This window comes from Rhinolophus sinicus, chromosome 7 (genome assembly GCF_057876585.1).
Source record: "Rhinolophus sinicus isolate RSI-liver-muscle chromosome 7, RSI-T2T, whole genome shotgun sequence".
Taxonomy (NCBI): Eukaryota; Metazoa; Chordata; class Mammalia; order Chiroptera; family Rhinolophidae; genus Rhinolophus; species Rhinolophus sinicus.
The window spans coordinates 46466524-46492822 of record NC_142507.1 but is presented as its reverse complement, the minus strand read 5'-3'; the positions used below and the strand labels follow the sequence as shown (position 1 = coordinate 46492822).

The window sequence follows — 26299 nt, the reverse complement described above, 5'->3', positions numbered from 1 at the left end:
TTGTTTCTCTAGACTCATCATATCTAACCAAGCCAATGTACTTTTCATCCCTCTTTGATTTCCCCACCCCCCACCCCCACCTGATTATTTCTAGTACTGGTGCTGTAAGTGCTCGAAACATTATGCTGTTGAAAAAGAAACAAGCCCGCTGTCAGGGAGTAGTTTGTGCCATGAAGGTAAGTGTCGTCAAATTTGGGAAACTTGAGTGTTTTCTCTGAGTACTTTAAGTCGTATACTTCAGATCCAAGCCTTTTGTTTTTCCTTTGTCTTTCCTTTAAAAATATTTCAATGTTAACCTTAAAAGTAATCTCTTAAAATTCCTTGGTTACTAATTCATTATGTTCTTTTAAATGGGCCATTTAGTTGATAATATTAGACTACCATGTATATTGTTTCCACTGCAGTATAATTTTGTGAAAAGAGTTATTGATTGTAAATTGTAATCATAAATATGTACACATTGAATAGTACCTAATGTTTCTGTTATTTTTGGTTTTTGGCATCAGGAGGCGTTTGGCTTTATTGAAAGAGGTGATATTGTAAAAGAGATATTCTTTCACTATAGTGAATTTAAGGGCGACTTAGAAACCTTACAGCCTGGAGATGATGTGGAATTCACAATCAAGGACAGAAATGTAAGATAGTCAACTAACCCAATCTTTGGCCTTTTTTTAAGATCAGTAGTGAATTACGTTTTATGAAACACTTAAAATTACATTTCCTCCCTTCCTCCCAACTCCCTTTTGATTTAGGGTAAAGAAGTTGCAACAGATGTCAGACTATTGCCTCAAGGAACAGTCATTTTTGAAGATATCAGCATTGAACATTTTGAAGGAACTGTAACCAAAGTTATCCCAAAAGTACCCAGTAAAAACCAGGTAAAGAGTCTTTTTCAGGAGAGTCGTCTTTTCCTCATCAGTAATAGGATAATATGGGATGACAGACAGAAATTTGATTCCATTTAATTAATGATAGTGGAACAATTAGATATTCTATAAGTAAACTAAGTGAAAAGCTATTGATCGATTTATCCATAAATGTTTTGTTTTGTTTTTTTTGCTGGGTGATGAGAAACAAAAGAAACGTGGTTAAATTGAAGAAGAAAAAAAAATAAGATGCAGATGTACGTTTGAACCACCACCCACCCCAACCCCAGTGTGTTTCTTTTTGGGGGGAAATGAGATGAACCAGTGGTGTCAGTGCTGAGGAAATGTGAAACATAAAAAACTGAAATTCTTTTTCTTGAATAAAATGTCTCAGTATCAGTGCAGGATCTTAACTGCAGTGTTGTGGTTTTTATGCTTGTATCCATGACCACAGAACACAAAGCTTGCAAAGTGGACTTATTTTGTCAACTTTCCCCCCTCCCCCGCCAAGGGAACTGTGTATTATAAATAACATGGGTTTGCTGTGTGTTCTTCTTGTTTGACTTAGAACTAGGAAGGATGAGAAATCTCCAGCTAAAATAGTTTTTCCTTCTCATCAGAATGACCCATTGCCAGGACGCATCAAAGTTGACTTTGTGATTCCTAAAGAACTTCCCTTTGGAGACAAAGATACAAAATCCAAGGTGACCCTGTTGGAAGGCGACCATGTTAGGTTTAATATTTCAACGGACCGACGTGACAAATTAGAACGAGCAACCAACATAGAAGTTCTATCAAATACATTTCAGTTCACTAATGAAGCCAGAGAAATGGTAAGTGTTGGATATTATTAGATAAGTATCCAGTATGGGGGGGAGGGGGTCAGTGTTATATTCAAGTTTGTAATACTGCATTGAAAATTCTTTTAAGTTGATACTGAGCAGTTACCTTGTTGAGGTAATTAAGAACACAGTTTGAGTCAGTCTGGGTTTGACATCTAGCTGTGTCACTTAATCTTGAAATAGATGTGAAAAAGTTTTAGAATGAAAATTTGGACAGGATGATTTCTAAGGGTTTTTTTTTTTTGAGCGTCAGTGATTATCTGGCCCTTAAGTATGAAGACAAAGAACATTAAACTCTATCATTTAGAAAGTAGGTTTTCCCAAACTATTTTGTAAAATGTTTAGTAAACACTAGATTAATTAAACAAAGGTAAGTTTGTTTCTTTTGCTTTTACAACAGGATTTTGCCAGTTCTTTTTAGTGGATATATGTTTAGGAGGACATGTACCAAAATTATTTCCCAAATGTGTTTTACAAGTTCCGTTTTCACGTATTAACTTTCTCAGAAGTAATTTACATTTAGTTCTGTTTGGGGTCATAGTTCAGTGGAGTTGGTATCCACTAAATGAAAATACAAGTTTTTTGAGACTTTTTTAACCTTTGCCTTTAGAGAATTGATCTTGGTTATAGAATGGTCATTTCTATAGTATGTAAGTATGCATTATGCCTAAGTTATTGGTAGATCCATAATTGTGTTTCAGTAAACATTTGAGTACCTGCCATGTGCCATTTACTCTGGATAAAATGCCCTAACAGAGCTGATAATTTAGTAAGAAGGAAAAAAAATGCAAGGGAATTTTTCAGACCTAGATCTGAAAAAGTATTCTTCAGACCTAGATCTGAAGTCCTTCCTATACCTAAACTCAACATTTTTTGAGGTAGAGACTAGAGAGTTGCCTTCAGTTGACTTTTGAAGTATTTGAAGTATTGGTCTGTAGATTTTTTAAATTTCTGGATGTTGTCATAAAACGTGAACCTTATTTGTAATCCTGGTTTCCGCTACTTACTAGCAGTGTGCTTTCAACAAATTGTTTAACCTCTCTCTGCCTTGATTTCCTCATCTTGCAAAAAAGTTCGCAGAATTGAGAATTAAATGGAATCCATTGCATGATATGTTTACATTCAAATACAACTTTTTCTAGTGCTTGTTGGCCAACTAGAGTAGCTTCTGGCGAGTCTCAGACAATTGCTTAGAGAGGTTAACTTTCTTTACGGAAAGCAATGAGTTTGTATTTAAATGGAAAAATTCCAACATGGATACAAAATTTGGGTCATTAAGGCAGGGAGTTCCTAAGGAATGTAACTTGATGATGTTTCCATACTTGAGTGTTGTTGTCTTGATAAGCTTCGCAGCCAGTGAGACTCTGATTTGGATTTCAGGGGGTAATTGCTGCCATGAGAGATGGGTTTGGTTTCATCAAGTGTGTGGACCGTGATGCCCGCATGTTCTTCCACTACAGTGAGGTTCTGGATGGGAACCAGCTCCATATTGCAGACGAAGTCGAGTTTACTGTGGTTCCTGTGAGTAGTTTCTGAGAACAGTAAGAGGGGTTTTCTTGAGTGTTCCTTTTTCAGTTTAAGTTACTGTTGTTTATTGTTTGTAGGATATGCTCTCTGCCCAAAGAAATCATGCTATTAGGATTAAAAAGCTTCCCAAGGGCACGGTTTCGTTCCATTCCCATTCAGATCATCGTTTTCTGGGCACTGTAGAAAAAGAAGCCACTTTTTCCAATCCTAAAACCACTAGCCCAAATAAAGGCAAAGAAAAGGTAAGTTTTACATTGTTAAAGTGATTTTTGTATCTGTTCATTCCTGTTCTGCTTAAAGGCAACCACTGTCCACACAGTAATAGAGTATTAGCTCTTTCAGAATTCCTTGTAATATTAACTGAGCTAATCTAAAGGCTTTTTTAATCTCAGCATTATGGACATTTTGGGCTGGATAACTTTTGCCAGGGTCGGGGGTGCTGTTCGATGCATCGCGGGTGTCAGCAGCATCTGTGGCCTTGTCTGTGGCCTTAACCCACCAGAGGCCAGAACTTCTCTCCCGGTGTGACAGCCAACAGCTTCTCCAGATCTCACCAAATGTACCGAAATAATCCCATTAGGAACTGCTCATCTAAAATTATAGTTTAAAATGTTCAAATTTGGGTAGACTCAGTTCACAAATTTGAACTCCATTCATTGAAAAATTCACTGAATAGGAAATATAAAAATGTCCAAGATGGCTTCTGCTTTCAAGTAAATAACAAATTGAGGATTGTATAGAAACAAGTAATTCATACAACATATAAAATGTTGCCCTAGAGGGTCAGTTTTGCTCTGGTGAAATTCTAAACTGGAAGGATCTGGGATGGTTTCATTAAGGCATTATCATTTAACAGGGAGAAATAAATAGGAAAGCACATTCCTCACAGAGTAGAGGTACAGATGAAAAATGCAGGCTTTCTTTAGAAAGCACTAAGTAGTTTGACAAAGATAGGGACTTCCTTTTTCTTTGGCAAGGATGACTAGGAGATACAAGGATAAAAAATTAGTATATAGATAAACCGAGAAGATGTTGATGGCTCCGCTAAAGAATGTAGACTTTGTTCTGTACTCAGAACAAGATTCCTGTGGGAAAGTGGTGTTAGGTGTGCACCTCAGGAAGATAATGGCAATTGTGTGAGCCCTAGATGGGAGTAGAGGAAGACAAAAGATGGAAGTGGCTTGGTAGGAAATTATCTAATAGCTTAGATAGTCCTTGAACTAGAGCCAGAGATCATGGATGTAGACAGGGAAGGGACATTAGAGAGCTACTGGAAAGTAATGTAACTTTAGAAATAACTACTTAGGAGCAAGAAAGAGCAGGCAGGGATAGCATGTGGCTTACCACTTATTTTGTAGCTTGGGAAGTCACTTCACCTTTGAGGTTCAGTTTTTAAACTTAAAATATGATTGTGTCCTGTTTTGTTTAAAAAGCCCTCACAGGGCCTAATCCACAGTAGGAATTTCACAAGTGGCAGATGGTGCTATTAATAATAAAAATAAAATTCAGAGGGGCTTGTTTTTAATTTTAGCTCTTGGAATGCCCTGCATCCCAAATGTCTGCAAAACTGGCTTGATGAAGACGGCCTTTGTGTGAGACTTTTTCTTGACTTTTTCATTGTTATTTTTTTCTCAGGCCAGCACTGTGTCCTAGTAAGCCCCTCTCTCATTCTGCTTATTACAGTGTATTACACTCATCTGTTGATGAATCTTATCTGTTCTACTAGGCTGGGTTTTTTTTGAGCAGCGACTATCTTACCGCTAATATACTTAGTGTATAGCATATTATCGGATGAGGTTAATGGGTAGAAAGTTAAGAGCAAAAATGAATGCTGAGATTGTGCCGTTGGCTGACTGACAACAGTCGATACCATTGGAGTCAGGACTGAATTCACTAACATCACCACTTTTCATTTAACGAAAGTCCAGCCCTCAGCATCACTTTGTACTGACTGTATAATCTTGGTCAGATGTAGCATCCTAAGACTGCTAATTTGTAAAATGAGGGATGATAAATATGTGAAAATTTTATAATCACATTAATTTGATAATACAAAGTGTTTAACGTAATATCTGGTATATTATAAATGTTCAATAACTATCATATAGCAGTTATAGAAGGAGTGTGAATGGTAGACGAGCATAAATTAACTGGTTTTGAATATGTAATAGTTGGTAATGAGTTCTGGAGCTTAGGAAAGGAGTCAGAGCTAGATTAGGGATGTGGGCATTAATTAATCCCCATAGAAATGATGGTTGAAACCATAGGAACAGTATAATTTGTGTATTGCTGTACACTGTCATTGTTTACTGTTTGATTCTATAGGACATAACTGAAATTTCTTAGACTTTTGAAGAGCTCATCTTTCTGGTATTTGACAGTGATTTAAGTGTTATTGTGAAAATATTGATACATAACTTACCTGCTTAAATTATCAAAATGCTCTGAACTGTGCTAGATCCTGTGCCAAATAAAATTCTCATGCATTGGTAAATACATATTGATTAACGTTACATGTACAACACTGCAAGTACTATGGGAGACTCAAAAGCTTCCTGCCCTACAGAATTTCCACCTAGTTGATAATCATGCCCAGATTTCTGATTCGCCTTGAGAAGTATAGAATGGGCGTGTTGTAAAATTTCAGTAAGGTTTCCCTCCTTAACAGCAAGAATTAGGTTCTTAAGACTAAAAGATCCAATTAAAACAGACTGAGTCAGTTCTGGCTTAAGGCAAGACCATCTTTTATTCGTAAAAGAAATCTGTTCTTGTTAGAGAATTCTGGAATAGGAAATTTCTGCAGCTGTGCCAATGTATTGGCTTCAAAGGTGTGTAAGAACTATAGCTGCTTTTATATTGTTTTTTTGTTGTTGTTTTCATTGTATTCTGACTGTATCTCTTTAGGAGGCTGAAGATGGTGTTATTGCTTATGATGATTGTGGGGTGAAATTGACCATTGCTTTTCAAGCCAAGGATGTGGAAGGATCTACTTCTCCTCAAATAGGAGATAAGGCAAGATAATTATGCTTATTTGAGGAGGGAGGGTTAAAGGTTGTCTTACTCATCAGTCCTGCAAGATGGTTTCTTTAAATTTTACCAAGTTTTGCGAAATTTTTTTGTGCTTACAAGTATAATATATGAACATTTTCCTGTTTAAAAGCAGCTTATTCATATAGAAGAGAGTCTAGCAAGCTCTCTGTTAAAAGCTTAATGAGGCATATTTAAGCATTAGGTAAGATACGCCTAAATCAGTTAGCTTCGATAAAATTAATATTGGTAAGAAAGTTAAAACAGTCACTGAAACATTATCAAAGTAAAATCATACCAAAGATTCTACATTGCTGTTCATTTTTCTCATACTTAGTGTGTAGTTTTCTGACAGCCCTCTAGAGAAATTAAGAATCTGTAAGGAACACACACAGGCGGACAAAATTTGATCCTTTGTGAAAAGAGCAATGAGATGTAGAAGTGTTACAATGGTTGGGGTGAAAATCTATTTCATCAGAGTATTTACAAAGGATATTTAGAATGGGAAGATGGTCTAGGGGAGTTATAGGTCAGAGTTAAGGAGCGTGGTGTGGAAATGACCTGGTGTTAATGAGCACCCATGTTTTTCACAGGTTGAATTTAGTATTAGTGACAAACAGAAGCCTGGACAGCAGATTGCAACTTGTGTGCGGCTTTTAGGTCGTAATTCTAACTCCAAGAGGCTCCTGGGTTACGTGGCAACTCTGAAGGATAATTTTGGATTCATTGAAACAGCCAATCATGATAAGGAAATCTTTTTCCATTACAGGTGAGGCGTGCCTTTTAGGAACTTAGAGCTTACTATTCGTTCTTTGGTTTTGGAGTCAAAACATTTAGTACTGGGTGATTATATATTATTTAATCCCAAATTTCATACTGGTAAAAAGTTAGCATCGGCCTTTACATAGAGAACATGTGGCCAAAAGATAAAGGCCTATACCTGCTTTAAACAGTAGAAGCCTTTCTGCTTCGGTGAAAAAATACTATTTTATTTGTTGCTGCCAGAGAGTTGAACACTTGATTTGGTGTTACAGTATAGCGTAGTGGTTAAGAGCATGAGCTCTTAGGACCGGATAGTTCGACTTTGAATCCAGGCTCTGTCACTGACTACCTGTGTAACTTTGAATGAAATTAGCCTTCTGGTATCTTCGTTTCATTATCTTGAAATGCGTTCCTCATTAGTGGGTTCCGGGGGTTTAAATGAGTCAATACATATAAATGTGCTTTAAACAGTATGCAGCGTAGGTTAGCACACCATGAATGTTACTGTACAAGAAGTGAAGGCTACTTGCTGCTGCTGTTTGTGGTCATCGCGTATTCAAATGTCATTTCCTTTCCCCCTAGTGAGTTCTCTGGTGACGTCGATAGCCTGGAACTGGGGGACGTGGTCGAGTACAGCTTGTCCAAAGGCAAAGGAAACAAAGTCAGCGCAGAAAAAGTCAACAAAACGCACTCGGGTAATGAGTTGTGACTTCTTGCTCAGTCTATGCTGGGGGAGGAGGGACAAAGTGGGAGGGGGGCGAAAATCCAATTGTTCGCATCAGTGGTTCTCCAGGTGTGAGCCCCAGATCCAGCAGTGTCACCTGGCCACGTGTTAGAAATACAGCTTCTCTGACCCCACCCCAGACCTGCTGAAACTCAGGGGGGTGGCAGTTTGTTCTAATACATCCTTCAGGTAATTCTGATGTGCACTGAAGTTGGAGAACCACTGGTTTAGGTATTTTAGGTTATTTAAGTTTCTTTTCAATTCAGTTCTCTTAAAAAAATAACCAAGATAATAAATTTCCGTGGGATTGGAGAGAGAGGCATTACTCTAGAACATCATTTTGGAGGCGAATGAGTCCAAATGTGAAAAATAATGGGAACTTAAGAAAATTGTTGCTATTTAGGATCTCCAACATTAAAAAACTGCAACTTACGTTTTTGGCTTTCATCTAAACTCCCCAAATAACACTTTCTCTTCGCGAGACCTAGAGAAATGACAGCCAAGAATGTTCATTTTAATTCAGTAAATATCTTAAGTGCTTGCTACATTTTGGGTATTGGGGGTAAAGCAGTAAAGAAATTAGACAAACCCCTGCCTTCTTGAGTTTTTAAGTGGAAAATACAGGCAAACAAGATGAGTGAAATGTTATATGTAGTATGCTTAGAAAAATAGTAATAACACTATTAAGATAAAATAAATCAGAAAAGTATGTAAGTGTTGGAGTTGCCATTTTAGAGACCAGGGAAAGCCTCACTAAAAAGGTGAAATTTGGTCGCCTGGAAAAGGTGAGAGAACAAGACATGTTTTAAGTATGAGCACTTGTTAATTCCTTAAACAAATGAACTGTATTTTAATGGTGCTTGAGAAATATTTCAAGAATAGCAGACAACCAACCAATCTTCTGTTAATTGTTCTGACGAATTTTGCTTTTGTTCCTGTGGGATAGAGTTTAAATAAAATTGTTGAGTGAGAGGTATACACACTTTTGTTTTGTAGTGAATGGCATTACTGAGGAAGCAGATCCTACCATCTACTCGGGGAAAGTCATTCGCCCTTTGAGGAGTGTTGATCCAACACAGACTGAGTACCAAGGAATGATTGAGATCGTGGAGGAAGGTAAGAGCATTCCTGTAAGATTGTTTGAAATTGGGCTTTCCTTCAAATGAGTACTTGGGAAGATTTTAAAATATGATGGTGTTTATTGCAGTTATTTTCAGCTTCCTTAAAAAACTGAATTAAGGAAAAGTGACTCGCCCCCATGCTTAATTTTTATTTTTATGTCCCTCGGAAATGTGAACAAATGACCATTGTGTGAGCATATGACATGTGTGCAACTAACTCTGAGTTATATTGAAATAGACTGAGAACAAACTCTTAAACTAAAAATATACATTTAATGTCATGTGATAATCGTATATTCACAGTTGGCTTGGTTTAGTACAATTTATATAGTTTTCATCTCTTTACTGGTAATTTACATCAGTACTAACAAATGTTCCTTGTAACCATTTAATTCTACAAACATTTGCTTCCTATGCAAGTTACTATATCTATTCCCTAATGGCTAGGGTTCCATGGGGATCCTATTACTTTTCTCTAGGCCAAGGCTCCGTATATTTTTCATTTTCTGCTTTTTTCTTCCATCTTCAAGAACTCCCTGAGTTTTGGTGCCACCTCTTACCCCCAACAATTACCACCAAAAGGCCAACTTGGTGTGTAAAATAAGTTTGCAGTAGAAATGATAATAGGTAGTATTGGATGATTTAGAATAGCAAAATTACCATAATACTGGGGTTGGTGAGAGTGTTTGAAATTCCAGCCAAGATGATAGCTTGGCTCACAAACACAATAAATCTTATGTCATCTAGGAGTGAAAGAACACAAAGTGGGGAAGAGCAGGTTATTTGAAAGAAATGAACCTTTATAACCTGTTCTTTACCTCATGAGGTTCTTAGGAATTTCTGTTTTACATTGCACCAATACCCAACTGTGTACGCACCTCCAAATATGAATTGATTTTATAGCAGATCAGTCTTTTAAACTAATGCCATGATGACACCATACCCCTAAAAGAGCTAGAGGATATGGGCAATGAACTTGAACTCATGAGATAACATCAGATTCCCCCTTCTCCCTCCTCTATCATGCCACTTTTGCTTCCTTTGGCATTCCCAAACCTCCAGTCCACTTATTCTCAACACTGGCTATTACAGGATATAGTCCAAAGCACAGCTTTAGTGGAAAAGGAAACTTTTCTGAAATCTCTAAGCCTAGGGTTTTCTGGAACTAGACAGTTTGCATTTTCCCACTTGGCGCGAACTCTTTATTTGTTTAGGAATACAGCTGTAACTCGATATAAAACCATGGGCTTTAGAGTTGGGTAGACCTACCGTGTTTCCCTGAAAATAAGACCTAGCTGCTCTTAAGACCGAATGCATCTTAAAAGACCGGGTCTTATATTAATTTTTGCTCCAAAAGATGCATTAGCGCTCATTGTCTGGTTGGGTCTTATTTTCGGGAAAACATGGTAGATCTGAATACCAGCTCTTCCACTTCCTAGCTCTATAACTTTGGATAAATTGCTTAAATCTTTCCTAGCTCGGTTTCTTCATCTTTAAATGAGGACAGTATCTCCAACCTCAGAAGGTTCTGTAAAGATTAGATGTGAATCAGTGTGTTTAATAAATGGTAGTTGCTATTAATACCACTGCATCAGACCACTGTGTCTAATCCTTCTGTATGACATCTGGTGGAGGCATCTCCCCAAAGTTTGTGGTTCCTGTGTGTTTGAAAAGAAAATCATTTACCCCTATAATCAAAAGAATGTTTAAAGGCATTTGCAGTTCTGAAGCTTCCACTTGCACCTAATTTTTTCTCCACCTATGTTGGTTCAGTAGATTCACCATCCAGGTGAATTGATAAGCAGCTGAACTCTTTAACCCATTTTATCCCTAGCCTGCCCTGACCTCTAGCCAACTTTTTACTCTAGGCCAGAACTCAGCAAATATGGTAGCTTGTTTTTATAAGCAGTCTTTTTAAAACAGCCACGACTACTCGTTTACATACTGTCTTTGGTTGGTTTCTCACTACAGAGGCAAAGTTGAATAGTTGGGACGGAGACAAGATGACCTATAAGCTTAAAATATTTACTATCTAGCTCTTTAAGAAAAGGTGTGCTGAGCCCTGATTTACGAGAAAGATGCCTATTGGTTTGAGGGAGCCATAATCAGAACAAAGAAAGGAGGTGGAATGGCAAAGAAATTTATTTACATTGTCTTTGTCTATGCCTGTCTTATTGTTTAATGCCCAGTTGGGTATGGGTCAGAAATATTTTTTTTTTAAAGATTTTATTGGGGAAGGGGAACAGGACTTTATTGGGGAACAGTGTGTACTTCCAGGACTTTTTTTCCAAGTCAAGTTGTTGTCCTTTCAACCTTAGTTGTGGAGGGCACAGCTCAGCTCTAGGTCCAGTTGCCGTTTTCTAGTTGCAGGGGGCACAGCCCACCATCCCTTGCGGGAGTTGAACCGGCAACCTTGTGTTTGAGAGGACGCATTCCAACCAACTGAGCCATCTGGGAGCTCAGCGGCAGCTCAGCTCAAGGTGCCATGTTCAATTTTAGTTGCGGGGGGCGCTGCCCACCATCCCTTGCAGGAGTCAAGGAATCGAACTGGCAACCTTGTGGTTCAGAGGATGCGCTCCAACCAACTGAGCCTTCCAGGAGCTCAGGGCAGGTCAGCTCAAGGTGCCATGTTCAATCTTAGTTGCAGGGGGCGGAGCCCAGCATCCCTTGCGGGACTAGCGGAATTGAACTGGCAACCTTGTGGTTGAGAGCCTACTGGCCCATGTGGGAATCGAACCGGCAGCCTTCGGAGTTAGGAGCATGGAGCTCTAACCGCCTCAGCCACCAGGCTGGCCCTCAGAAATATTTTCGACTGGTTGGCTCATATTGTGAACTTGGGAACAAGATAATTCAGTGTATCACATTAGTAACCCATAGTGGTTAAAAAGCTCAAATATTTAGGTAATGAGACTGAGTGGTAGGGTTATTTTTAATTTCATAAAGGTCATTTAAAACTGTTCATTAGCTAGTAAGGTAATAATGAGCTACAGGTTCTTGTTTATTTTCATTGTAGTAGTTAGCATTTAGGGTTTCATTTAAGCTTTAAAAAAGAACATCTCAGGTGTAAAAAATATTTTTAGGGAATGTAATACATTTTTAGCAACTTAGAAATTAATTAGAATCATCGGCAAAGGGCTATTTCGAAGTATTAACTTGCAAACGTCGTATCTTTTTCTCCTTAACAGGGGACATGAAAGGTGAGGTCTATCCATTTGGCATAGTTGGAATGGCCAACAAAGGGGATTGCCTGCAGAAAGGGGAGAGCGTCAAGTTCCAGTTGTGTGTCCTGGGCCAAAATGCACAGACTATGGCCTACAACATCACACCCCTGCGGAGGGCCACAGTGGAGTGTGTGAAAGATCAGGTAAGTGGTCGTAACCAAACAGTAACCAAAACTTGGAAATTTTTTCAGCCAAGGGAGAACCACCAATATTCATTTGATCTTTATTTCTACTTTACCCTTTTTTCAGTGATTTGAGGTAGCTTGTAAAAACATGAAGAAAACTATATGAAAAGAAAAAAATGGTGATATTAGCCCAAAAAAAAGGCAGTATTAATAACTAACATTATTATATCATGGGGAAAATAAGCTTGGAGTGAGATTTTTTTCTAAAAAGACTAAAATGTTGTATACTTTAGCTCGGAGCTTCTTTGGCATATCACACAAAGAAAGAAACCACGAGTAGAAATGTTCATAAAATAAGCTTAACTATTCCAGGTACTGAGATCTCAAGGAAATCCCTGTGAGTCCTCAGAAGACATTTTTTTAATATTAGTACTGTAAATAAAACATTTTATACGGCTATTTTTTTATAATACTATAACCCAACTACATTCCAGAAGTGATCAAAACAATACATGTGTTCATGTAACAGCTCCCTAATGATTTTGCATAATTAAAAAACTTATATAATATATGAAGGCACAAAGCAACCTTTCTTTCTTTGCTTCACTCAGGCTATGGTAGAGAGTCAGTGACAGTGATTCCAGAGATAGATTTCTTCCCTGCCAAGTTTTGCAGACCCATATGTTGCTAGTGTGTTCTAGCACAGGTAGCTGAACTGGAATGCCAGCTTTAATACCGTGTTTTATAACCCTCGTTAGTTAGGGCTACACATTGTGTTTCATTCAGAGTGACGTGCTCTTCCCCTTGTGGTATGTTTCCTTTTTCTTTTTTTCTTTTTTTTTTTTTTTATAGCTACTGTCCCCTTTTTCCATTTCAGTTTGGCTTCATTAACTATGAAGTAGGAGACAGCAAGAAGCTCTTTTTCCATGTGAAAGAAGTTCAGGATGGCATTGAGCTTCAGGCTGGAGATGAGGTGGAATTCTCAGTGATTCTTAATCAGCGCACTGGCAAGTGCAGTGCTTGTAACGTGTGGCGAGTCTGGTGAGTTGTTCGATTAGTAGGTCATCTCCCTGGACTCTCTCTCCACTTCTGTGACCTCTGCTTTGTCTCATTTCTTTAGTTTCCATCTCTGTTTTTAATCCACTTCTGTCACTTCTGGTTATTTCTTAATACTTCCTGTGTCTTTTTTACTTCCAGTCTTCATTGTCTAGTCTTTTGGTCTCTTAAAGTATTAATGGGGCGCTTGCTGTGTAATAGATCTTAAATATAAAAAGACGTAGTCCTGGTTCTTAAACGATTCTGCTTAGCTGTTTTTCTTTCATTAAGCTATTTCTAGGTCATTTGCTGCTTAACAGTCTAATTTTATAGTTCAGCACTTCTGGTTCTATGTGTTCTTTGCTTTTTTATTTTTTAAATAACATTGTTACCGGGAGAGAAGCCGGGAGTCTCTAAAAATGTTTCTTAATATTTAACTTTTCTAAGGTTCTTCACATCTGCTACCTTGTTTTATGTGTCTATGGAACTGGACTTTGTGGTTACAGACCAGTCTAGGGATGACCCTCACCCAGATGATTTCTCCCAGCTCCTGTGCGTTAATACACCCGGAGTTGGGAATAAAACACAAACAGACTTGTCTGTCCTGTCTTGCTAGCTAGCTGGCTAGATGAGGCAAGAGTTCCCCTCTCATTAAAACTGAGTCATTTGGGCACTTAGGTGGAAAACACACTGTGCAAGTACTTGCTTTCTTCCCACCAAGGGTCGCTTCTGCTCACCTCTTGACTTTGTTACAGCGAGGGTCCCAAGGCTGTTGCAGCTCCACGACCTGATCGGTTGGTCAATCGCTTGAAGAACATCTCCGTGGATGATGCCAGTGCTCCTCGCCTAATGGTTCTTCGTCAGCCAAGGGGACCAGATAACTCGATGGTATGTGGGCATACACGGGTTGGGGGAAACTGACAGACCAGCATAGTACTTGAGATCCTATTTCAGCATATCTCAGAGAGTTGTAGGAGCTCCAATATTGCTTATAACTAGTTAGGACTCCCGAGACATTGGTTCAGCCCCCAACATAATGGTTGCTTGCTCTTAGAAGCACATTTCTTGATTTTCCTGATGCTTTGGACCTAGTTTAGGTAATAGATCAGGAGGGTTTACTATAGATTTCCTCTGGGAAAGAATTGGTGGTGGTTTAGATGGTTAAAAGTAATGCTTTTGGAATTGTGAATGTACTGGGATTGTCATGCACTCACACTCGTATCATTAACTGCAATTTTATTTTTTTCACAGGGATTTGGTGCAGAAAGAAAGATCCGTCAGGCCGGTGTCATTGACTAACCACATCCACAAAGCACATCATTAATCCACTATGATCAAGTTGGGGGGATTCTGGTGAAGGGTTCTGAATATCTCCCTCTTCATCCCTCCCAAAATCTGGAATACTTATTCTATTGAGCTATTACACCAGTTTTAACACCTTCCTCGTGTTATGTTTAAAAAAAGAAATAAATAAATTTAAGAAAACCATTTTAAAATTATGCACAGTTGCAGCCTGGAAAACTTAAAGGTGGCGCCTTATAGTATCAATTTTAGGAGCTTTATTTGGTGCATTTAACGCAACTGGTAATTGCAAACTCCACTTGCCTGTGTAAGTGAAAAATATAGACTGTTAACTTGTTGGCCCTATGAAATTCTGCACTTGATATTTAGTATATACTCTACCTTCATTACTTTTGGCAAGATGTTCTGCCTTATCACTCAGTTGCATTCTCTTTCCTGTTCATTATGCTTTAATTCTAAGAACCATATGAGGGTAGAATATATTAAAAATTACAAAAATTTGTATAGGCATACCATTTCCTTAAGTTGATGGCCAAATGTTAAAATGTTATTTTTCATATCATTTATAATCTTGTCACAGTCCACTTAACAAAGTTTGGTTAGATTTCAATGAAAATTATCTTCCAGAGTAGTTTTTTTTCCTGGGATGGGAGGGGGGGTAAACTTGACTAAATTAGTATGTATGGTGCAGAATTTCATGCAAATGAGGTGTGCCAGCAGTGTGATAATTTAAACATATTTAAACAAAAAACAAAAAGGACGGAATGCACAAACTTGCTGCTGCTTAGATCACTGCAGCTTCTAGGACCCGGTTTCTTTTACTGATTTAAAAACAAAACAAAAAAAATAAAAAAGTTGTGCCTGAAATGAATCTTGTTTTTTTTATAAGTAGCCGCCTGGTTCCTGTGTCCTGTAAAAATACAGGCACTTGACCCTTGGTGTAGCTTCTGTTCGACTTTATATCACGGGAATGGATTGGTCTGATTTCTTAGCCCTCATCTTGAATTGGCCACATTCAGGACAGGGTCCCTGGCCAGTGGAATGAAGGCTTTGTCCGCAAGATGACAAGGGTCAGCTCAGGGGATGTGGGGGAGGGCGCTTTTATCTTCCCCGTTGTCGTTTGAGGTTTTGATCTCTGGGTAAAGAGGCCATTTATCTTTGTAAACAAAACAATTTTGCTTTCTCCAGTTTTCTGTTAATGGCGAAAGAATGGAAGCGAATAAAGTTTTACTGATTTTTGAGACACTAGCACCTAGCGCTTTCATTATTGCAACGTCCTGTGTGGGAGGGGCGGGTCTGGGTGCGGCTTCCCGCACGACTCCTGGCTCGGAGGCCCACGTGGCCGGGGCGGGGCCTCGGACGCCCGGGGCGCCGACTGATTACGTAGCGGGCGGGGCCGGAAGTGCCGCTCCCTGGTGGGGGCTGTTCATGGCGGTTCCGGGGTCTCCAACATTTCTCCCGGTTGTGGTTGTAAATCTGTTGGCAGCGGAGGCACCGGAGCTTGAGGTAAGGCTCTGGTGTGCGTAGCGTGGGGCTTTGGCGCGTACACGCGTCTGGCTGTTGCGGGGAATCGAGCGGAACCTGGGCGCTGGAGACAAAGGCCCTAGGCGGGGGTCCTCCGCTCGGATCCCTGCGGGAGGGTTCTTGGGCCACAGGCAGGAGAATCTGAAGGGGGGACGGCCTAGAGGCAGCCCCCCAGAGCCGAGAAGACGTGCGGGAAGTGCAGGAAGGGGGGGTTTCCTTTACCTTAGGCTGAGGGCGGGGCCCAAGGACTGTTGGAAAATAGTTGAGGGTGGGGGTAGTGAGGAGACTGTGATCCAGAATTCCGAGCCCCACAGTGACCTGCAAGTGCTTTTGCGTTGCTGAATCACTTTTGAGAACCAAGTGGAGGGTCACGTGTATGAAACCGATACATTTCAAACTCTGGCTTTACTATTGATTATAAAAATCTTTGAAGCACTGTGGATGTGGCTCGCCATTTAACCCTAATTGCTGATTTCCCACAGGTTCTTGCTGGTGTGAAATGACTGAGTACAAACTGGTGGTGGTTGGAGCAGGTGGTGTTGGGAAAAGCGCGCTGACCATCCAGCTAATCCAGAACCACTTTGTAGATGAATATGATCCCACCATAGAGGTGAGGCCCAGTGGTAGTCCACTGACTCTACCTCTCTCGTTTCACCCTCACCCTTGAGCTAAAGGAATAATCAGGAGAGAAAGGGGAAAGTTACTTTGGGTACTGTGTTTCGTAGTACGGTCAAGTACACCTTTCCTTGTTTGTGGAGAAGAGTTCATTTGTATTAGCTGCTGAAGATTTTCGAAAAAGTTTACAGTTTTTAACGGTCTGTAAACTTGCAAATGCAGTATTGAACTCATTTCGTTTCTTCGTATACCACTGCTCTATTAAACACAAACACAGGCCACGGGGAGAGCAACTGTCTGAATAATAGGATGGAGATAAAGGATTCTGAGATCTGGGTCTTCTGCAATTTTAATTTCTTAGCTAATTGAAGCAGCTGAGACTGGATTGGGGTAGAAAGAACGTGGGATTTTGAGTCACTGTACCTAGGATTTCCATCTCTGCAGTCTGCTTAGTTATGTGATATTGAGCGAATCAATCATTCTGAGCCTCATTTTCCTCATCTATTAAATTACCATAAGCTTGTCCTGCCTACCACACAGGGATGTGAAAAATCAAATTGTATGTTTAAATTTTTAGGAATGGTAAAGCACTGCATAAATGCTACTTAAAAATTCTATTGTTTTCAAGGGAGTTCATGTTACAGATTGATTGGCTTAAAGTCCTTTAAAAGGCTTTATAATTTTATTCAATTTGGAAATGTCTGGAGAGATTATTTTATTTTAATCCACACCCTGGTCTTCCTACCATCCAGCTGCTGAGTGTTTAGTGCCAGTTAATTCGAGTATGGCCATTATTAAAAATTAGTCCTTGGCTCTTGGCAAAAACCTTTGTTTTAGGCTTAACAGTTTTAGTATTAATAGAACCTTTTAATATTTTTTAGAGTTTTATTGTGGGGTAATTTACATACAGTAAAATACGTAAATCTTATATCTACAGCTCAGTGACTTTTTAAATTTGTATACATTTACGTAACCACCACTCAGATCAAAATATACTATTTCCAGTGCCCCCGAGAGTTCTCGTGTGCCCTTTGCAGTCAGTAAACTCCCTCACCTGCCAGGAAATAACCACTTCTCTGACTTCTGTTATAAATTAGTTTGCCTAAAACCTATCTTTATGATTTTTATTTTGCTCACCTCAGAACAGTCATACACATGACCATATTTCGTGCTCTAAGAAGTTTTGGTGGTGTGAATTCTGTGTTAATTTGAAAGTATATTACAGTCCTACAATGAAGTGAGTTGCAGAGGGCTGGGAAAATAGGTCAAATTCTGTTTCTGGAGTCAAATATTTACTAAGTATGATGAGGTTATTTTCTTTGACCTGAATTTCCAGAACATAAGTATTAAAATACAAGTAAAACTTTTGCTTTTGAGCCAAATTTGAAAGTTTGTTTTTCTTTATGATCTATGTATGTCTGAGGAATTATTAACTATACCTTATTTGGAATCTTTAGGAATTTGAGGAATGTTTCCCAAAAGTACAGTGTTTCATGATGAGCAAAATATTTTGATATTATAACCTTGTCTGAAATAAAAAGCATTTGTGTGTTTAGTCATAAACACAGGCGACCCTGTAACCAAGGCCAGGTTATAATTGGTGGAGGTACGTTTAGAATGCTAAATGTACAGTAAACAACTCAAATAAGAAAAGTTCAGTTAAATACATTGTGAACCTAATCTCCAGTCTGACTGCAACAGAGCTGTCTTTTGAATTACCACATTTTTTGCGTCTTTTCCAGGAACAGAGTGTCCACATTTTCCTTCCTGCAGGCATATAGGATTGGGGGCTCTTTTTCCTAAGGAGACATTAAGCACTTTCTGTTTGTGGTTATATATTAGCAGGTTGAGGGACGAACCAGAGAGACAGAAATGGACTTGGGTAGGAGCTTATTTAACCTTGGCAATAGCATTGCATAAAAATGGAATCTCCCTCTCTCCCCGACCCCCCCTCCACACCTCCAGGACTCTTACCGAAAACAGGTGGTTATAGATGGTGAAACCTGCCTGTTGGACATACTGGATACAGCCGGTCAGGAGGAGTACAGTGCCATGAGAGACCAGTACATGAGGACAGGCGAGGGCTTCCTCTGTGTATTCGCCATCAATAACAGCAAGTCATTTGCAGATATTAACCTCTACAGGTACGAGGAGCATTACCTTTTCTGGAAGGATGAGCTGTGTGTTCTGAAGCTTTGTAGTGGGCTGAGGATACCACATTAGGAAAGCTAGAGCTTTTATAATTATAAACAGTTGGTTTTCGGTTGTTGGATATTGTGGATCGGGGCTTATTACTGAAAGTTAATATTCAGTTTCCTTATCTATAACATGGAGATAATAGTACCTGCCAAGAGTCGTGAAAATTAAACGAGTGAATAAATACCAGGGTACCAAAAAAATGTGCACATTTTAAGAGATGTTATCTACGTATTACTTTTCAAAGTTGAATTCAATTACGTAGCAATGCGTAGTATGATGTTTGCTCAAAAGATGGCATTAATCAAATGAACGCTAGCGTCATTCGTTGTATTACAATTTTAATACAGTTTTTTCCTTTCTTAAAATGTGTATACATTTTTTCAGCACCGTCTGTAAATTACTCAGAACAGTGCCTATCACATAGTAAAGCTTATGCAGGTGTTCTGCCTGCGGCCTTGAGTCCTGGCTTATGCCCCATCCACGTGAAATGTCTGCTCACAGAAACGAACTATTAATAGTCCAAAACTGAATAGGGTGGTTTTTCTCCTAAACTTACTCTACTTTCCATTTCCTTTCTGGAAGTGATAGCAGTACTTAATAAAATGCCCAGCACTTGCCAAGCACTTAATCCATATTTGCTGAGTTTCTGGAAGTCATTTTTTCTCTTAGACTGTCTTATATTATCGCTTAACACAGGCCACTGTCGTCACCCCCGAAGCTCAATTCTGCAGCCAGCCAGTGTAATACAGTTTTGATACATGACTTTGCATGGAATCCAAGGGTAGAGTCTAAAGCCGTGCTCTGCGGCATGGTAGCCACAACCGATATGTAGTTATTTTCAGTTAATGAGAATGAAATACAATTGAAAAATCCGTTTCTTGGCCACATTAGCCACCGACTTCTCAATAGCTACATGTGACAAGTGGGTATAGTTGGACATCGCAGATATAGAACATTGCCACCATGGGGAAATGTTCTGTTGGACGGTGTTGGTCAAGAGAGTAGAGTGGGGGCCAGCCCAGTGGCTCAGGCGGTTGGAGCTCCATGCTCCTAACTCCCAAGGCTTCTGGCTCGATTCCCACATGGGCCAGTGGGCTCTCAACCACAAGGCTGCCCGTTCAACTCCTCGCGTCCCTCAAGCAATGGTGGGCTCCGCCCCCTGCAACTAAGATTGAGCACGGCACCTTGAGCTGAGCTGCTTCCCGGATGGCTCAGTTGGTTGGAGCGTGTCCTCTCAACCACGAGGTTGCCGGTTCAATTCCTCGAGTCCTGCAGGGGATGGTGGGCAGCGCCCCCTGCAACTAGCAAAAGCAACTGGACCTGGAGCTGAGCTGCGCCCTCCACAACTAAGACTGAAAGGACAACAACTTGAAGCTGAACGGCACCTGCCACAACTAAGATTGAAAGGACAACAGCTTGACTTGGGAAAAAAAAGAGAGTAGAGCAATAATTTCCAAACTCTATAATATGTCTTGCATGTCACTGAGGGTGTGCTCTCAGTTGGGACTTCCAGATCCTTTAGATCCCCTTTAATAAGAGCAATTCTGGTGTTTTCTACTTTATATCTTGGACTTCCAGTTATAATTTTGTTGGAAGCTTTTGGACTCCACTCATCTAGAGAAATGCATAGATCATCTTCCATTAAATACCGTCACTCTCAAGGGAACTTCAGAAAGTTACTTAGAAGCAGTGAACTTTTTGTACTTTGGACCTTAATCTACAGTGAGATTTAGAGTTGCCAATTAAATCCAGAGCCAAGCTCTATGGAAGAATCAAGGAGCCTAATAGGGCCATGTGTCACGATGGACTAGCTACGTGTTTCCACTCGGAGGTGACCTGGCACTTGGCTTCCCAATGGCTGCTGAATAAACCAGTCTCCTCATTACACAAGGTCTTTTATAAGTAGTGGGGGGCGGCGGGGTGGAGAGTGAAACTACTAGAAGCTAACAGGGCTAGATAAAGTTTGTTACATTCCTTTTTTGCTCTAGCTGTGTATTCCTTCCACAAAGCTTCTGTTACAACATACTGCTTATTTTAGGGAACAGATTAAGCGAGTGAAGGACTCAGATGACGTACCTATGGTGCTAGTAGGAAACAAGTGTGATTTGCCAACAAGGACAGTGGACACGAAACAAGCCCACGAACTGGCCAAGAGTTACGGGATTCCATTCATCGAAACCTCAGCCAAGACCAGACAGGTATACTGCAGCTTTCAGCATCTGGCAAGGCTTTGTTTAAGGCAGAATAGTTTGGCAGGTTGACGTTTTGCTAGAGATGTGATCCAAATTCTTTGTTGTTACGGATTTTTAATGGTGTTCTAGTTTCTTAGTTTCTTAATCTTCAGTGTAAACCTGAAATGAACTTGTTAATGTTCTGGTGTGGCATTTTACTCCCTCATTAATATGCACAAGCATTGCTGAAATGAACACCCTTGATGAAAGATACTTATAAGCATTTGTCCTTTCTTCATCAACACCAGCCACTGTTTAGGGCTTAAGTTCTTCTGGGTGAACTCTTTAGATCTGGTAGTTTCGTTTGTCCCACATTAACAATTTTCCTTTGCTTGAATTGTGTTTTTTCCCCCAAAAATGTGCCATTTGTATGTTAACGTGATTCCATAAGCATGCTAAATTTAGTGTCATCTTTCTAGACCACCCTATTTTATCAGCCAATAATAATGGAAATTTTAAATCCACATAAAGAAGTCCAAATGAGAGGGCGCTTGCAATTTGTATTGTGTCTGTTACGCTGTCTTTATCATTTTCTTTGTTTTGTAGGGTGTCGAAGATGCCTTTTACACACTGGTAAGAGAAATACGTCAGTACCGAATGAAAAAACTCAACAGCAGTGATGATGGCACCCAAGGTTGCATGGGGTTGCCGTGTGTGGTGATGTAACAGGTGAGCATGTGCTCTCTTGACATGATTATAAATTGTATTATTTAGCGTCAGGCAGTCTGGAGCAGAGTTGCTGTTACGTTTTCTCTATTGTGACTTAACTGAGAATTTCTGCTCACTTAACTAAAATACTTTCCTTATGGAGCCCTTTTTGTGAGAGTACTGAGAGGTCTAAACTGCTTTTAAAACATTTAATTATTTTACAGACATCGTTACATTTTTAATATTATAAATTAGAAGACAATGTTTGTGACATGTGTGTATATCATGTTACTGACGCTGACCAGGAGTTTGAAGAATCACTACGTCGAAGCTAGATGATAATGACAGGGTGTGTTCTTTTCTTACAGATACTTTTAAAGTTCTAGCATCAGAAAAGAGCCACTGTCAAGGTAGGACAACTTTGGAACTGAACGTCTTATCATTCGTGTTGATTTCTTCACTTTGTTTTTCTTACATTCTCTAGGTGACATTTACACAGAAATTCTGTCTTCATTTCAGCTGCACTGACACCCTGGTCCTGACTTCCTGGAGGAGAAGTTTTCCTGTCGTTATCTTCAGTCTCACAAAGAAGTGCCCACTACTTCCCCAACTCTCAGTAGATCAGTACAATATTCTCTCTTAAGAAGTTCTCAGAATAACTACCTCCTCACTTGGTTGTCTGACCAGAGAAATGAACCTCTTGTTCCTCCCCAGTACTTTTCCAGCCTGCGTTCTCACCAAACACACAGAGACACACCTCTGCCACCCCAGGTTTTTCATCTGAAAAGCAATTCGTGCTCTGAAACAGGGAGCCAAACTGTAGACGTGATGTTCTATAGAAAACAATGTCTTGAGCTCTAAAGGAGCAACTGCTGGTTATTTTTTTTGTTTTTGTTTTTACTTTTGAACTTGGAAGTCGGTTGGTTTCTGGAGAAGTGTCATACATTGCTGTTTTGCTGGGAATATAGTTGATGTTGCTGTTTGGTTTGTCTGTCGAGTTGTTGGCTATATTCCATTAACGGGCATCTGCTCTGTATTCCGAAATACAAAAGTGAATACAGACTTTGGAGTCTATCCTAGTCTTCTTGCCTTTCATGCAATTAAATCTAACTTTCACATTGAAGTGCCTTTTTCCTAGCCGTGATTTGTAGACTTCCTGTACAATACGTCAGTGGAGTAAATGTCTCAAAAACCATTGTACCTGAAAATGAATGTCTCAGAGATCTCTGACCTGTCTACCTTTGAGGGAAAGAGACAGTGATACGATAGCAGATGCCGTTTCTTACATGGATGAAGTTGGCTTCCCAGAGACCTGGTTTTAGGCTCTCCCAAGAGAAAGGTGAAACTGGAAACAATTATAAATAATTTCACTTAATTTTTACCTACGCTCCACTTTTTTTTTTGTAGGTTACTACCTACAAATGTATGTAATTTGTTTCTTCTAGCTTACTGATCATCTAATGTTCAGTGAACTTCAATTCGTGTTTAAATTTGGGTCATATCAGAAAGCTCTACATTTGCAGGTGTTCAAAACTAAGAATTTGATGCAGTTTTATTTAATGATCAATGGTTTTTCAAGCCTCAGACATAATATATTAACAGGCACATTTTCATGGCATATCATGGTATCTTACTGATGTATATAATTGCTCTCAATCTCCCTCTCACCCCCTCTCTGTCCCTCCCCCCACAGCAACTGCAGTTTGATTAATTGTTTCAGTTGAGTAAAGAAGGGTGCTAATGGACCAGGGTCACCGTTTCAAAACTTGAGCAAGCTGGTTAGCAGGCCAGAGAGAGAAATTCTTCCATGTTTGTGTACTACGCTGGTCAGTAACTCCAGCTAGCAGCTTTGCCCAGTGTATGCTGATAAGTCCTACAATGAAAGAAGAGGTCAGTTAGCACAAATCCTTTACCACGACTGGAAAAACTTGGTATCCTGAGAATGGTCAGCTTACAAGTCCTTATAAATAAGGTATCTAGACTTTTTTTGGCTACATGGAAACTCTAAGCCCGTATTTTTCCTCATTGTGTTTTTGAGAATGAGGGTGCCTCAGATCAAAATTTTAAAACATTTTCTTGATCCGTTATATTCTTTGAAGGGTTTCAACCAGGATGCTGATTAATAAGCCTGTGCATACGAGATAGCAAAAACTGATGAGTTCGTTCAGAACAAGAAGTAGCCTTTGGATTGGAATTGCTGTTTGAGAAGGGAATGGAAAATATAATTAATTATGATTTGGAGACTTGGCTTTGCCATTTGCAAATAAATCCCTGGTAATTCTAATGAAAATTAGAATTAGATAACTTTTGATAAAAGAATAGTTCCAAAATGGCGGCTTTCTGTTCTCATCTTTTAACATGTAAATACTTACTGAGGTCCTCCATCTTCTGATACGAATTTCCACTTAGTAAAGCAAACTCCACGTTGCCTTGAAATGAATTCAGAGGAGAGAACGAAATAGACACCTGTGCCGAGAGTATAATAAACTCGGAGAGTTTGCTCTTAGTGTTAATTCTGAGAGCTTTCACAGTGCTGTGAACAGAAACTCTGCTGCTTTGTTTCTGCTCCTTGGGGAGCATTGCTCTCATTTTTCTTGGGGCTGGATTGAGGCTTGTCACCTCCGTTGTCATTGTTGTCTTCCTCTTGTCTCTGTGAATGACAGTGTGACACTTTTTCTAATGTCAAATTAGGGGAAAAGATACTGATTTGGGGGCTCTTGTTCCCATAACCTTTGTACGTATGTACCTTATAGTTTTCCCCAGTATGTTGTAAGCACAGAAGTATCTAAATGGGGCCAAAAATCAGACTTGAAAATGTTCTCCTAATAGCTTCTGAAGAAGTTACTCGTAGGTGTGAATTTTGGCGCAGTAGACTGACAAAGTTACAGTTAAATGCTGAACACCTTCTGTTAGTGCGGTCTAAAATGTGGTTTTAGGAATGTGTTTGTAATTGCTGAAAACAATTCTAGTTTACCTCAAAATCTGGAAGTCTCTTTCCCCAAGTTAAGTGCCTGGCCAGCTGTCATAAATTACACATTACTTTGTGTTTTGAAGGTTGCACATTCAGGAGTGTGCACGTAAGATGTTCTGTCTGAAGGCTACAGCTACCATGCCTAATCTGTTACATGCTGTGTTTGCTCCAACAGCTCACCATAGGCTGTTACTTGGTAATAGGATACCATACTTATTAGGAGTGTAATGGGTAAAATTATTCTCAACATGTATTTTAGTGGGCCCCACGTTTAGTCGTTCATCATCCTTTAAACTGCTGTGAATTTTTTGTCTTGACTTGAAAGCAAGAATAGAGAAACACTTTAAAGGGATCTTTTGTTGTTTTCCCATTCCAGAATTTGTGAGTATAATCACATTTTACTTTACATTTACAGTCACGAACTCTTAAGCTGGCAGCTACAACCAAGAACCAAAATATGGTGCATTCTGCTTCTTGTAACTCATCTCTGCTAATAAATGACAAGAAGCAAGGATAATTAATTAGGGAAAGTATTTTATTTGGGTGGTTTCTATAAACAAGGGGCTATAATTCTTGTACATTATTTTTCATCTTTGCTGTTTCTTATCCAGTGTGCCACAAAATTATTGTAAGGTGTTTCCTATAGGAATGGTTTTAAAAGTGTTCTCGTTATCAGAGTAGTTGTAGATACATTTCAAAATATAACTGGCAATTTATAAAAGCCTGAGTACTGACCTAAGAAGCAATTGTATGAATTCTATCTACTCTGGAGGGAAGGGATGATCTCAGTGGATGGTGGATGACTTTTCTATTTCTGTGCCATCAAATAGGTAAAATCATCAACTGTGCAATTCTGCTGTTCAAATGGGAAGGATTGGCCTCCTTGGCCCTAAATGAAAGGGCTGATGATTTAAGTTGTCTATTTTATTGTAAATTAATCCATCCTAATTTTTAAAAATTTGGTTGAATATTTTTCTTGTTAAATGTTTAAAAAATAAAAACTGGAAGTTCTTTGCTTAGTTATAAATTTTTTTTCCACTGAAGTGTCTTTATTGAAAGTGAACATCAACTTCCGGCCCAGCTGTGACGTTTGGATATGTATTGGAAGATACGAGTTCCTCATTTTACCTCAATATGAAATACACCAAAGCCCTCTTTAAATTATTACCTTGCTTTAAATGATTACCTTGGGGGTGATCCATAACCACGATTCCTAGCTATATGTAAAATTCTCTCATGTTAACATGAAGTGCTTAAAACTACCATTGGAAATCTTTTGTCTCATGTTTGTGTTACCGCAGAGTCTACCAACCAGTGTTGGTACAAGTGGAAGAGCATCGCTCTAGGAGCCAAAACATGGATTCCAGCTATAATTTTACTACTCTGGCCCATAGTTCCCTCATTTGCAAAATAGGGAAGTTGAATTAGCATAGCTCAGATTTCCCAGCTTTAACACAGCGGGAGATATTTAGAAAAGGATGATTTCAAGCCTAGACTTCTTCACCTAACTGGATAATGAGGACCTTGGTTTGTTCTTCCAAAGACAGCTTTTTTTATTG

At 39.3% G+C, this 26299-nt stretch overlaps 2 protein-coding genes across 13 annotated transcripts in view; both read left to right on the top strand.

Annotated features, from left to right (window-relative positions):
* CSDE1 (cold shock domain containing E1) overlaps positions 1 to 15800 on the top strand; it is a 36192-nt gene extending 20392 nt beyond the window's left edge. For all 10 annotated transcript variants that reach the window (XM_019730347.3, XM_019730346.3, XM_019730345.3 and 7 more), the window contains 14 exons: positions 95 to 176; positions 507 to 635; positions 753 to 878; positions 1487 to 1699; positions 3089 to 3229; positions 3313 to 3477; positions 6140 to 6247; positions 6856 to 7031; positions 7607 to 7719; positions 8745 to 8864; positions 12055 to 12233; positions 13093 to 13256; positions 14006 to 14138; positions 14502 to 15800. In XM_019730347.3, coding sequence (XP_019585906.1) covers positions 95 to 176; positions 507 to 635; positions 753 to 878; positions 1487 to 1699; positions 3089 to 3229; positions 3313 to 3477; positions 6140 to 6247; positions 6856 to 7031; positions 7607 to 7719; positions 8745 to 8864; positions 12055 to 12233; positions 13093 to 13256; positions 14006 to 14138; positions 14502 to 14549 — 1897 coding nt within the window. In that variant the 3' untranslated portion in view covers positions 14550 to 15800. The remainder of the gene's footprint in view (positions 1 to 94; positions 177 to 506; positions 636 to 752; positions 879 to 1486; positions 1700 to 3088; positions 3230 to 3312; positions 3478 to 6139; positions 6248 to 6855; positions 7032 to 7606; positions 7720 to 8744; positions 8865 to 12054; positions 12234 to 13092; positions 13257 to 14005; positions 14139 to 14501) is intronic.
* A 106-nt stretch (positions 15801 to 15906) lies between these two features.
* Positions 15907 to 25767, top strand: NRAS (NRAS proto-oncogene, GTPase). Of its 3 annotated transcripts, XM_019730352.3 has the most exons (7): positions 15907 to 16058; positions 16559 to 16686; positions 18657 to 18835; positions 20929 to 21088; positions 21668 to 21790; positions 22138 to 22179; positions 22289 to 25767. In XM_019730352.3, exons 2-5 carry the CDS (start codon positions 16576 to 16578, stop codon positions 21785 to 21787), a joined length of 570 nt encoding a protein of 189 aa, XP_019585911.1. In that variant the 5' UTR covers positions 15907 to 16058; positions 16559 to 16575; the 3' UTR covers positions 21788 to 21790; positions 22138 to 22179; positions 22289 to 25767. The 3 variants fall into 3 exon arrangements, with proteins under 3 accessions (XP_019585911.1, XP_019585913.1, XP_019585912.1); XM_019730354.3 differs by lacking the exon at positions 22138 to 22179; XM_019730353.3 differs by lacking the exon at positions 22138 to 22179 and having other exon boundaries at positions 22254 to 25767.
* Positions 25768 to 26299: the final 532 nt, after the last annotated feature.